At 44.0% G+C, this 12,713-nt stretch overlaps 1 protein-coding gene across 2 annotated transcripts in view; it reads left to right on the plus strand.

Annotated features, from left to right (window-relative positions):
- PUM3 (pumilio RNA binding family member 3) overlaps positions 1-9,358 on the plus strand; it is a 45,832-nt gene extending 36,474 nt beyond the window's left edge. For both annotated transcript variants that reach the window (XM_010967892.3, XM_074361632.1), the window contains exon 18: positions 569-9,358. In XM_010967892.3, the coding sequence (XP_010966194.2) occupies positions 569-701 (133 nt within the window). In that variant the 3' untranslated portion in view covers positions 702-9,358. The remainder of the gene's footprint in view (positions 1-568) is intronic.
- The last annotated feature ends 3,355 nt before the right edge of the window (positions 9,359-12,713 follow it).

Raw genomic sequence — 12,713 nt, forward strand, 5'->3', positions numbered from 1 at the left:
GGGGTCTTTCAGAATGCCAACTGACTTCTTTCTAGGATGTGTTTCCTTCGTCAGCATTGAAATATGGTTGTGAAGAAGTCTGAGGAGAACAGGAAATTCTGCCCTAGTGTTCATTCACTCAGCGAGCATTTTTAGACAACCTGCTCTGTACATGCAGTGCCGTGAAATAAAGAAAACACAGGGTCCCTGCTCTTGAACTCCTCTGGTTGGAGAAGGAAAGGCAGAATTCACGTAGGAAATGGTTTTAAAGCAAGGTGTTCGTCCTCTGACAAGCGCAGTGAAATCGGGAACAATTCTTCATGGATCGGAGCCACTCTTACCTTTGCTTGTGTGACTGCAGCAGAAAGATTCCAAAATGTGTTTTGTTTATGTGGTTTTGGAATATCGGCTCCTAGCCCCCATCATTCATCTGATGAATGAGAAAAAAATGTATTTATCATTACAAAAGTTGTCTCACAAACCGGTGAACCTTTTATACTACTGTGTGTGGAGGTGGTATTTGCAGATGATCTAAGGATTTTTATGAAATTTAATTTTTTGATTGTTAATTTTTATCTTCTCTCTTCAGCCTTCTCCAGAGTTCTGATCAAGAAGTTGCAAATAAAGTCAAAGCTGGTCTGAAAAGCCTGATTCCCACATTGGAAAAAAACAAAAACACCAGCAAAGGAATAGAAATGCTACTTGAAAAACTGACTGCATAAGTGGAAACAGTTAAGGACAAGTTGGAACCATTTTTCCTCTTCTGTTCTCCCAGTGTGGAAAAGAAGCGCTAGGGTCCATCGTCCTGGTACTTTGGGTGCTCTCTACTTGTGTTTCTTTGTATAAGAGTCTATTTATAAAATGATTTCTTAAAATGGCTTTTTAAAAAAAAAAAAACCCCAGCCTTCTCCTTTATCATACTGGTAGTAAGCAAATCACAATGTAAAAGATGTAGCAGTCGTATACAGTGGGACCGACCAGATGTACATGAAGTGGTTGCATGCGTTGATTCAGGGGAGAAGGATGTCTTCAGTGGGCAGGAGTCTGAGAGGCTTCGTGGAAGAGGAGGAACCTGAGGAGGCCTCAAAGGAAGGCAGGGTGTGGTAAAGAAAGCCCCTGGGAGCACTTGGCGGGAGCAGTGAAGTGGACGTCAGGGAGCCTCAGGGCGTGATGGGCCCGGGGCGGGGGATCCTCTACAGGCAGGGCAGCTGCACTCCCAGCCGCATTATGGATTGGGCTCCACGTTAGATTTTGTTTGAAACAAGCCACTCCAGTATGTTAAAACTTGTAGGGAACAAGGTGCTTAGATGAATTGGGATCACAGTGGGTAGTAGTGTCATGGTCAAGGTCATAGGGAAAATCGTCTTGCCTTCGGAACTGGGCCTTCCAAGTTCCAATAAGCTCCTTGTAATGAGACTTTCTCTCTTGGGACTTTCCCTAAAGTAGTTGAAGCCTATAGGGTTTGAGTGAGAAGAAAGGAGTTAATAGTGCAGAAGTTTGAGTTTAAGTGCAAGTAGGATGTTTGAGTTTTAAAACTGTACTTGGCTTCCCAGCAAGAAGGCTTGGAAGGATTGGTAGATCAGTCAGGCTCCCGGGGCCCTGCCGGTGGTGACCTGACTGCTTTTGATACGGGGTCGTCATGCTTTCTCTCAGCAGACTTCTGTCACCAGACACCCACTCGGGTCTGTGACAGATACCCCTGAGGAGGATGACTGTGCCTTTCCTGACCAGACTGCGGGGTCCCAGGACTACTCCCAGCACACAAGCTCCCAGGACTTCACCTGCCACCCTCTGTCCTGCTGGGTACATTGAGCTATCATTCTCTTTTGGCCTGGATTCTCCCCATCCCCCAACCCTGCCAGGTCTCAGGGTGGAGGCGGACAGCTGGGGAAGCTGGGGACAGGATGAGGAGGTAGTGGGGAAAAGGCAACATTAGAGCTTGCTCTTGTTTGACTAATATATTGTCACTATCCTTTTTAGGCATTTTCTTTTTTAACTTCCTAATATAGGAAATTACAGATGAAGGCTTTTCACCACCACTGTCCCCGTACTTCTTTTCTCCCCGTCTCCCCAATAGAATTGCCTCATTTTTGATAAATCAGTGTTCAGTTTATATGATTATGCTGACATAAATTGTTAAATACTGAAGGAAGCGGTGAAATGTCATTACATTTCCTACACCATTTTTTTTTCCTGGAATTAATTATTACCTCATTTGTTTTCATTTGCTTCCTTTTCTACATTTCTGTTATTAATTTTTCTCAAACTGTCCATCAGAATTGTGTAAACTCTTTTCCTCTTTCTTCAACCTGGCGAGGCTCCTGCGTTACTGGTGTCCATCCCTTTCCACTTGGCTCCTGTATTCTGACTAGTCTCATTCAGTGTTTCCCATTCAGTGTCCCTCGAGGGAGTCATAGATACATTGAGGTTTTAACAGCCTCATCTGTTACTCCACTGGGCCATACAAACTTTCCCCTTGTGTGACCTAATACTGGGGCCCCCTTCCTGAAGTCAGTGATGGATTTAGGAAGGAGCCTAGCCAATGAACCTTAGAAAAAAAGTGTGTTCCTGGGGAAGGTTCCTTAGGTCACAGACTCATAAGGAACAGAGTCCCTTTCCTGCCGGCCGACTTGAGTATGTGCAGAAAGCATCCTGAGGATGGCTGAGCAAGAAGGTGAAAGAACCTGGAATTTTGACACTGAGCTGCTGAATAAATCAACTCTCGGAGCTGCCCTCCTGAATTTCCTGCTATGTGAGAGAAGAAACTTTCGTTTATCTTTTAGGCCATTTTGAGTTGAATCTTTAGAGACTTGCAGCCAAAAATATACTAACCTGTCTCTGAATACTAATTTCTACAGTAACACACCAGGTCACCTGGGAACCACTGGCTGTCTGGGTATCTTTTTTTTTTTTTTTTTTTTAATATTTATGTATTTTCTGGGAGGAGATAATTAGGCTTCCTTATTTATTTTTGGTGGAAGTCCTGGGGATTGAACCTCTGGGTGTCTTGAAGAACTGTGGCATCTCCATCGCCCTCTCCCTGGGCCTTTCCTTCATGTCTTCTCTGGGAAGCCCATTTCTAGTACCCCATGGATTTTGTTTTCCTGCTTAGCGTTCTCTTTTGAATGGGGCACAATCTCCATGAGCTTCCGGAGAAAGAATGCACATGAGGTAAAATTTTAAAGTCTGAATGTCTTTATTCTCCCCTTTCATGCCTGGGCACCTGGATGTAAAATTCTAGTTTAGCTGGATATAAAATTCTAGTTTGACATTCAGTTTGCCCCAGAGCTTTGAAGGCGCTGGCCAGTGTTCTCTTCGGCCCACAGAGTGGCTGTAGAAGTCCAGTGCCGTCCTCCACGGGCTTTTATGTGTGGCCTTTTGGTGGCGGGAGTCGTTTCTCTGAAAGGTTTCAGGACCTTCTTTATCCCTGGCTTTCTTGTATTTCAGGATAATGCGCACTGGTGTGTGTTGTGTGTGTTGTGTGTGTTGTGTGTGTCTGCTCTTCATTCTTCATGCTGGATGGGTCCTTGAGGAATTTAGAGAAGCCCTTCTATCTGGGGGCTGTATTTGTGTTGTCTCCCTAATCCCCCTCCACACACACACACCCCCCACCTGTTTTTCTCTATCCTTCTCTTTGAGACTCCTATTTTTCAGATTTCAAATGTTGATTTGGTCCTCTAATTTTCTTTTTTCAATTCTTTGGCTTTTTGTTTTGCTTTCTGGATGAGATAGCACCTCCACTCTCTACCAGCCATTCCAGTGAAGTTTCTTTTCTTGTTTCTTGAATAAAATACCTCTTTGGCCTCTGGGCATGTTGTATTTTCTGTTTCTTTTGTTATATTTTACTTTGCTTTGTCTCTTTTCTGCGGGCTGCACTTTTTATTTTGATCTGTGATGTTTGAGACTTTCTGGGAGAGCTCTTTGGCTCTTCTTTATATAATTAAGACACTAGAACCTGATCAGAAAGGGGGCAGCCTGTCCATTTCTCTGGACTGCTGACTGTTCATGGCATAGGTGACCAGGCGTGGATGCTGTTTCCCTGGAGTCCTCCACATTTCAGGATCTGTAGGCCTTTTGTGGGGCCATCAGTACCTCCGAAGGGAAATGCAGCTGGTAGTCAGTACCCTGGTTGCTCAGTGGTCAGTGTGCAGAACCTACCTGCTTTGACTGCAGTGCTGTCCCTCGTGCTCTGTGGTACATCCAGCCCCCTAGTCTAGAGATATTGAACCAACCTGAGTCCACAAAATAAACTCTCAGCCTTCTCTCTGCCAGTGTGTGGAGGGCTAGTCAACCAGCTTTAGCCAATCGCCCTGTTTTGCATCCCAAGCCTCACCCTGTCTTCTGGCACTTTGCACCTCTAATTGCTGGGATTTTCTGTAGATCAGAGTGAGAATTAACTTGGTTCTCTGCACGTGCTTGGTACTCAGCTTTCTCAGCGCTGCTACTTTCTCCATGGCTTCCTCCTCTTCCAGGTATTTGTTGCTGTTGTCCACCCACTGATGGCTTCTCTCCCGTCACTTGGTTGTCTTGACTTTATACCATGTTTATTCTTAGCAGAAATCCAGAAATGGTTTTAACCAAATTAAAAACAACCTTCCTGGCTAAATGAAGGATATGTTATCTTTGGAAAAGCTTACTGGATTTGAGAAAGCCTTTAATTTTAAAATTTACCTTTGTAGTTTGCAGATTGCACCAACCCCGTGCTTTCGCCAGGGATCAGACACTGCCTAGAAGGAAGGAGAACTTGCTTCCCCTTGAAGCCTGTGTTTTAAGTGGTGTGTGTTTGCCTACAGGGATGAAGCTTCCTGCATGTCTGAACTCAAAGGATTGGCTCTTTACAATAGGAGATGGCACTTCTGTTGCTATTTGCAATGAAATTTTGAAAAGGTTACATCTTAATTATAGCAGATTAGTGACTTTTAAGAGTATGTCTAGCAAAGATAAGGGTGTGTGTGTATTTTTAGAATAATGGTTAAGAGAGAACAGGGTCTCAAAAAAAGCAACAGTTAATACTGAACCGCTAATGAAACTATTTCTAGACCAAAACTTAATGAACTCAGATGAACATAAAAATCTGCCACTTGAACTCTTTTCTCACCTATGAAATTGTTTAACCTAAGGAAACTACGTTTATAATCATCTCCATCTGTTACAGGCTGAATTAATTGTGTCCCCTTCAAGTTTGTGCGTGGAAATCTTAGCCTCTCTCCACCCCCTCCCTCCACCCCCAATACCTCAGAATGTGACCATATTTGGAGGCAGAGTCTTTACAGAGGTAATTAAGGTAAAGTGAGGTCAGCTGGGTAGACCCCTGTCCAGCATGACTGGCGTCCTTGTAAGACGGAATCAGGACGCACACAAAGAGAAGATCGTGTGAAGACCAGAGAGGCGATGGCCATTCACAGGCCAGGGAGAGGGGGCTGCAAGTGGAGTGAACCCTGCTGACCCTGCACCTTGGACCTTCGGCCACCAGAAACTGTGAGGAGAGGTTTCTGTTGTCGAAGCCACCCAGTCTGTGGTGTTTGTTACACAGTCCTGGCAAACTAATACACCATGTTTCCTTTTTGAAATGTAAAACCATCACCATCTGTGTGCCCCCAAATTCCCTAACCTTTCTCCCAGTTGAATTCTTAAGGGTTTTATATGAACAGTCTTAACCAGGAGATAGATTGTGTTCTTCGGGTTGCCTGTCTCATATGAATAGGAGCTACGTGGCTGTTGTGCTCAGCATTCCGGAGTGTGCAGACGCTGATTGCTGTGTGCACGTTTGCCCCCAGAACAGCACCTTGGAAGATGGTGCCGATGTTTCCACTCCCTTCCCTGTGAAGGAGTGGTGTTCGGAATCTTTCATCAAAATGTTCCCTAATTTTTAAACGGGGACTCTGCCCACTGCTGAATGTAAGTGGATGAAGACTGCTTCACAAACGTGGTAATGAGAAGTTTTGGCCAGCGCTCTCTTGTTCTTAGGGGAATTCATCCTATCCTGGGAGCAAATGGTAGTTCTTAGTTGTGCCTGCTATGTGACAGCTACTTAAGTGGAAGGTGATGGGAGTCTGGTAAGGTGGTGAGAATCGTCTGACTTTGTGATCTTGATGACTGTAATTAAGCATAACGAATAATTTAGATGTTTTAAATGACTTCCAGATGCTTGAAAACAGACTCTCCTTTTAGACAGAAATCCTGCATGTGAAAGTCCTGTTCTTATTGATAAACCTGCCGGTAAAGCCATCGGCCTGCTGCTGTTACATTCAACGTAGGCAGTGATGGAAAGAATAAACCTGATTTTTAAAGACCTGTATAATACCAAGAAAATGCTTTTGAGGAAATGGGCAAGTCTTGGGTTTATTTTTCTTGCTTAATCAACTATTTTGCCCCATCTGTACTGCCTAATAACCTAAGTCTAGTTCTAAAAGTAGATTTGTTGGAACCCATTTTATCTGCTTATAATAACCTGGTGGATGTGTTTTGGTCTGGCTGGCACCTCTTTGGGGGTTCCCTTCTGCCCACATTTCACAGTCATCCTATTTAGGTGGGATGAACCCATCATGACCTGCCTTCACCCGGTACACATGACCCAGGTCTCCCAAATCACACTACCATTCACTTGACCACAATGATTACTTAGTGGGTGAAGTATTCTTATTAATAAGTAGCCTCAAATCAGAGTCTGGCATGGGACCAAAATGAGAGCATTTAGTGTTCTGAGGAGTCTTCTGAAAGACACCCTCCTTTCCCCTGGGATCTCACGCTCCTGAACCTGTCCCCTGGTATTGGCTGCCTTGATACTATATTTCATCAATTCTAAAAATGCACCCTTTTCCCCACATTTTACACATTTATCTTACAGTGGATGGCATCTTAGCCAGCTTTTTTTCTTAGTGATAACATAAAATAATGGTGGGTCTTAGAATCAAGGCATGTGGCAGTTGGTAAAATAAAGTATTCCATCTTTTCCTCTCTACATAAGTCTGCTTTGCTTTTCTGTAGTAGCTTTTTACCCCTCTCAAAACTTTTCTTTATTGCTGGACTCCTAGGTGTCTTCTGCTGTATAATTACACTCAAATTACACCCCTTTGGAAAATGAAAATCAGGTAAAATTAGAAGCAGCGTAGGATAGCGGCTAGGAGCATGGTCCAGAACCACATTGCGATTTGAAGCCTGACTGGTAACTGGGCGTCCTTGGTCAAGTTACATCACCTCTCTGCTTCTGTTGTCTCCTTTATAAAAAGATGAAGCACACTTCACTGGGCCACTGTGAAGACTGAATGAGTTGATATATGAAAAGGACCTAGATCTGGGCCTGAACACACAGGTGGGGCTCCCTCCCAGGGCAGGTAGAATCGTGGGAGATTTTGAGCTTGCTCGATAGGCCGCTGTTGTCTCAAAGCTACGACTTGAAGTTCGAAGTTCCCGTCTTTGAGTTTTGTTTTGTTTTTTCACATCAAGCATTTCAGCAACTCTTGCCCCAAGATGCAATATTATAGTTGTACTTTTGAGTATGTATTGGCTAAGAAATCACGTAGAAATGTCCATGAATTCATTACCACTCTTAATATTATACAATTTAAATCAGCTGTGTACCTTTGGAAAACTGTCTCTCCAGGTGGGGCAAGGTAGGGATTGCAGGCCCCCTGCAGTCTTTCCTGCCCACGTATTAGGAAACAGAGTGAAAGTACTTGAGTCCAAATAGGCTTCTTTCAAATGCAAATAACCCTTGTAGGAGCAGCACGTTTAGTTTTGATTAACACCTTCCTTCAGAGTCTGTCAGCTTATTCAGTAGAGTGCTGAGAGCTAGACAGGTTGGAGGGTTTGTTTCTTTGGGGAAGGAACAAGGGATAATTTGAGGTCAGTCACCTGGGCCACTAAAGCCTGGGGACAGCAGAGAAGTACAGAGTTTCAACTTGGGTCGTGGACTTGGCCAGGAGACACGGCGGGCCAACTCCAGGTGATTGTTTTGTGGAGGAAGTAGCCTTGGATTTGTGTGAGAAACTTGGACCCTGCACGCGTTCTGCCACTTGCTAGGCCGGTGATCTTGGTCCTCAGTTTCCTCATCTATAAAACAAGCACCTGCCTCATATTCCCTCAAAACTTTTTTAAACAATAAGGTTCACTGCAAATGTGAGGGGTTTTTGAGAGCGGTACCACAGTGAAAAGCGCGTGGAGTTTGTTTTCAGAAGATCTGGCTTCGAGGCTCGGCCCTGTCTCTGAACGGGAATGTGGGTAAGTCAGTCTTTAGAAACTTATTTCTAATTTTTTGTTGGTAAAAATAGCGATAGTACCTGAAAACTTCAGAGGGTGGAGGTCAGAATCAAGTGAGGTTTGTGTATGTGAAGGTGCCTTGTAAAACTTCGTGGGTGTTTATAATTCCCCTGTAGATTAGAGATTCCTTGCCTTGTTTGGTCCCCAAGTCACAGCGTTGCGGTGTACAGATTAAAAATAAAAAAAACAGCTGCGCTACTATTAGGTAAAATGATCTGAAGCCTAGAGATAAGCCAAAAACATTCATCCCATTCAAAGACACACTAGGGTGTTATCTACAAAACCACAAGGCTATTTGACTTTTCTAGAGGATGTAACTTTGCTTGACATACTGTTCTATTAAATAGGATCCAGACTCTGGAAAAATGGATGGTGATGTGTAGAATATCAATAAGTTGCAAACAATTTCTGTCTAAAGCAGAGACAGCTGCAAAGATTAGAGTTGTATTGCCCTGTAGAACATTAACCAGTGTTGATCTAACTTTGTGGTCTTTGTCTAATAGTTTTTCTTTCATGAATGAATGAAAATATATATATAGAGAGAGAGAGAGATGACTAACAAGGAAAGCATACCAATGTATTCAGTGTAAGTTCTGCATGACAAGGGGGCCTTCATAAGGAAGCGAAGACCTAGAGAATCAGTTAAACCCGAGCATTTCTATGCTCGGTCTGATGAAGTGTGGACAGTTGTGGGACAAAAGGGCTAAGGGTAGTAACCCAGGAGACAGCAAGGCCTGTTCCTTCAGATTCCTCTCGATGTCCCTCCACCTTCAGAGACGAGGATGCTCCTTCCCCTTCAGGTAGGAGGGCACCTCTCGCTTGAGGGTCTGAGGACCTGCTTCAGGGGAAGAACTGCCATTTTTCTAATTCCTTCAACTGAAACATCCAAGGTGCCGTATTTTGGTGTTATGTGTCCTGAACCCCATCAGTGTTACCACCCTGCTTGTTTTCTCATTAAGGAATTTTATCAATCTTCAATGTGTCATGTTTGTATGAGAATCATCTTTTTCGTGTTCTGAAATATTTTGACATTCTAAAGTAGCTTTTTGTTTCCCTGTTGCACTTTCGATGTAATTGTCTGGTTTTGCAACCTTGAAATACAGCAAACCCTCAAGACTGATTCCCTTCTTTTCTCAAAGGTGTTGTCCAGCTGATGCTGGCAGACTATTTCCACTTAGCATTTTGTCGTCAGCTGCGGTCATGATGTGACTGTTCTATGGAAAGCTATTCTGTTATATTTAGATTGCATTTTAAGTTAAACTTGTTTTAAGGAAAGCCTTAGAGATTTACAGTTTTAGTTACTGAATAATATTAAGACTTCTCACCAGCTTGAGATTTTTAAGGGAGATTCAAATACTGAGGAAAAAGGCCTGATGGCTAAATTTCCTTGTTCTGATTAGAGTCAGATCAAGGCAATACTACCCATAGGTAACTTACTTGAGAATTATTTGAATCAAGAAAAGCTGTGAAAGAAAAAGGCAACATGATGGGGAAGTTTACTGCCAGACTGAGGTGGGCAAAATGTACAGCATATACTTCAGTGAAAATGTGCTACTTTGAGTTAAAATGTCTAGGCAAAGTTCTGCCGAGACCAGAAGCACAGTCAGAGGACATGAAATTCCAGCAAGTGGAGAGGAATATTTTCCAGTCCATATTTAAGTCAGTCCGCAATAAAAATCAAAGTTAGTGTCGAAGAGCTCTGCGATGCCTACATATGATAGATCTTTCAGTCTGTTGTCTTTTTCAATACCATTAAGGCAGCTTCTGTCTATGCTCAGTTTGTAAATATATTTCATGTCCCCATTACCCCAGGGTTCCCCCTCTCTCCCTGTCAGAGGTACAGGTCTGCCCACTGGCTCCGTTCCTTGTCTCTGGGTGTGGCCAGAGGTGCAGGGTGAACAAAGGGGAGAAAGAGGACCAGTAGTTGAGGGGAATAACCTTCAGCGACTTAAGCAGGAGTGCCCAGCCCTGCCCCCGGTTGCAGTGGGTCGGGGATGTTCCGACTCACCTTAGAAGCAGGTAGGACCTTGTGCTTTGATGCCGTAGTACAGTAGATCCTGCACTGGGATAAGGTGAGAGCTAGCAAAAGGCTAGGAGGGCTGGCCTAGGAATCCGAGGATTATTATGGTACAGTGGAAAGATCTTTGGACAGATACAAGTTCTAGCCCCCAACCCACCAGTGAATCAGGTGGTTTTGAGATGGGATCCTCAGAGTCCCAGGTTGCCCTGAGATGCCTTGGGGGCAGCACTGTGGCAGGAGGTATAGCAGATGGAGCTCTTGACCAACGGCCTGGGCTCCAGCCAGAGCAGCTCCGCTTATGTCTGTTAAATGTGCAAATTTGGAGACCGAGTTCTTTTTGTGACAGGGTTCTGCTGTTTAAAACAAACAAAAAGCTAGAAAACTACCGGTCAGCATCATTTCCAATGTCCCGTCTAGATGAAATAGTCCGTAATTGCCTGACTGCAGTCACCTGCACTGTGTCCTCCACCACGAGCAATCAGCAAGCCAGGCCAGAAGGGAAGCATTAGGCTGGAAGCAGATTCCCTGGGAAGCCAACGAGGCTTAAACACCAAGGCTGCTTGCTTGCTGGGCCTTCCAAAGCCTGCTACCTCATTTTATATTCATTATTTAATTTTTGTTTTTGAGGGGAGCTCCTAAGTTGTACAAGCTTTAGGCCCCACAAACCCTGGATCCTCCCTTGCATTAAACCCAAGCTTCTTAATGTACGGACATCACTGCAGGCCCATCCTAGTTAACTGAAAGTGCAGCCTCAGAAGGAACAAACCAGCCATTTGGAAAGGGGTGGGGTTGCTTTGCAAGCTCAACCTTATTAAGTGACGGCAAGGCCAGTGTTTTACTGTTCCTGCTAATGAAGAATGGATGTAAGATACCAGTTATTACTCATTTTCTTTGTTCTCCCAACACTTGTCAGAGGAGCATAGCTTTGAGGCTAAGAACGCATACTCTGTAACAATTCCCTGTAGAATACTGTCATATGATACATTTAGCACAGTGCCTGGACATAAGCAGTACTCATAAGTTTCAGTTTTCCTTACTACCACTATTGAGTGATAAGTTGAGACAGAAACAACTAATTTCCTATCTCAGTACCTCAGAAACAGAACCTTAATTTTTGGCTGGGTGACCTGTGCCCAATTCAAAAGCATTTCCTCCCTTCTTTATGTTAAAGTGTTTTGCCAGTGAGATGCAAGAGTAAATGTACTCAGGAAGTCATGTTAGAGGAGAATGAGTGCCCTTCTCCGGTTTTTTCTCTGTCTTGCTCCTTTGAACTTAGACGTGATGGTTGGAGCTCCAGCAGCCATAGTGGATCGTGTGGACAAGGTTGTTACCCTAGAGGTGAAGGAATGAGCAGAAAGGAGCCTGGGTTCCTGACAACCTTATGGAGTTGCTTACACTAGCCTTGGACTGCCAGCTCTCAAATTCTTTTATAAAGGAAGGATTCTCAAGTCATCTGGATGGCTTGTTAAAACAGATTTCTAGGCCCTGCCTGCAAAGTCTGATTCAGTAGGTATGGTTTGAAGCCCAAGAGTCTGTGTTTTTAACAAGTTCCCAGGTGATACAAATCATGTTGGTCCCAGGGCCACATTTTGAAAGCCAAGGTTTTATGTATTTAGGGAAAGAAACTTTTATTCTTTAAGCCACTGTTTAGGGCTATTCTGTTATTAAAGATGCATCTATTCTAATACATTATGTAACTTTAGTAACTAACTCTTCTTGCTCTGCTAATTAATAAAGAGCAGCCACATGATTAAAACGCCACTCAAAGGGAAACAGGGAGATGGGGTGAACTGCAAATTGACTATGTGGCTTCTGCACCATTCATTAGTCAGATGAGTACTGAGTACTTAGCATATTAGTATGTGCTAAGCATATACAGAAATAACTAAGACATGGACCATGATTTAACTGCAGTTCCCGCTGAGCTGATATTCATGTGGAATCCCGTTGTATCAGACTCGTAACCAGTGTCTGCAAGACAGTGATGAGCAAAGCCAGTGATTCCCCACTGCTCAGTTAGTCTGGAAATGGGGAGAGGCACAGGGCTAGGGGATCCTTAGAGACCATTGGATGCAGTGGTGACCAACCTCACCTGCCTGTTGAAATCACCCAAGGAGCTTTAAAGTACTGATGCCTGGGTCCTGTCTCTGGGGACTTAGTTTAATTGGTCTGAATTGTTCAAAGTTCCCTTGGTGATTCTACTGTGCATCCTAGGTTGAAAAGGGCTGATCTAAACCAACCTGGAGAGATGAGGTGACTACTTCAAGATAGTATAGAGGGTCAGAGGCAGGTCTCCTGTTACCCAGCCGAGTGTTCTTCAGACCTGGCTGGTCCTTGAAACCTGCTGGAGGCCAGGTACACGGCCAAGTTAATTCTCCCTCGCCTTTAATCGTTGATGACATAGGAGGTATGGTGCTGTAAGCATGCATCTGCTCCCAGCTCAGTGACAGAGAGC

This window comes from Camelus bactrianus, chromosome 4, assembly GCF_048773025.1.
Source record: "Camelus bactrianus isolate YW-2024 breed Bactrian camel chromosome 4, ASM4877302v1, whole genome shotgun sequence".
Classification (NCBI taxonomy): domain Eukaryota; kingdom Metazoa; phylum Chordata; class Mammalia; order Artiodactyla; family Camelidae; genus Camelus; species Camelus bactrianus.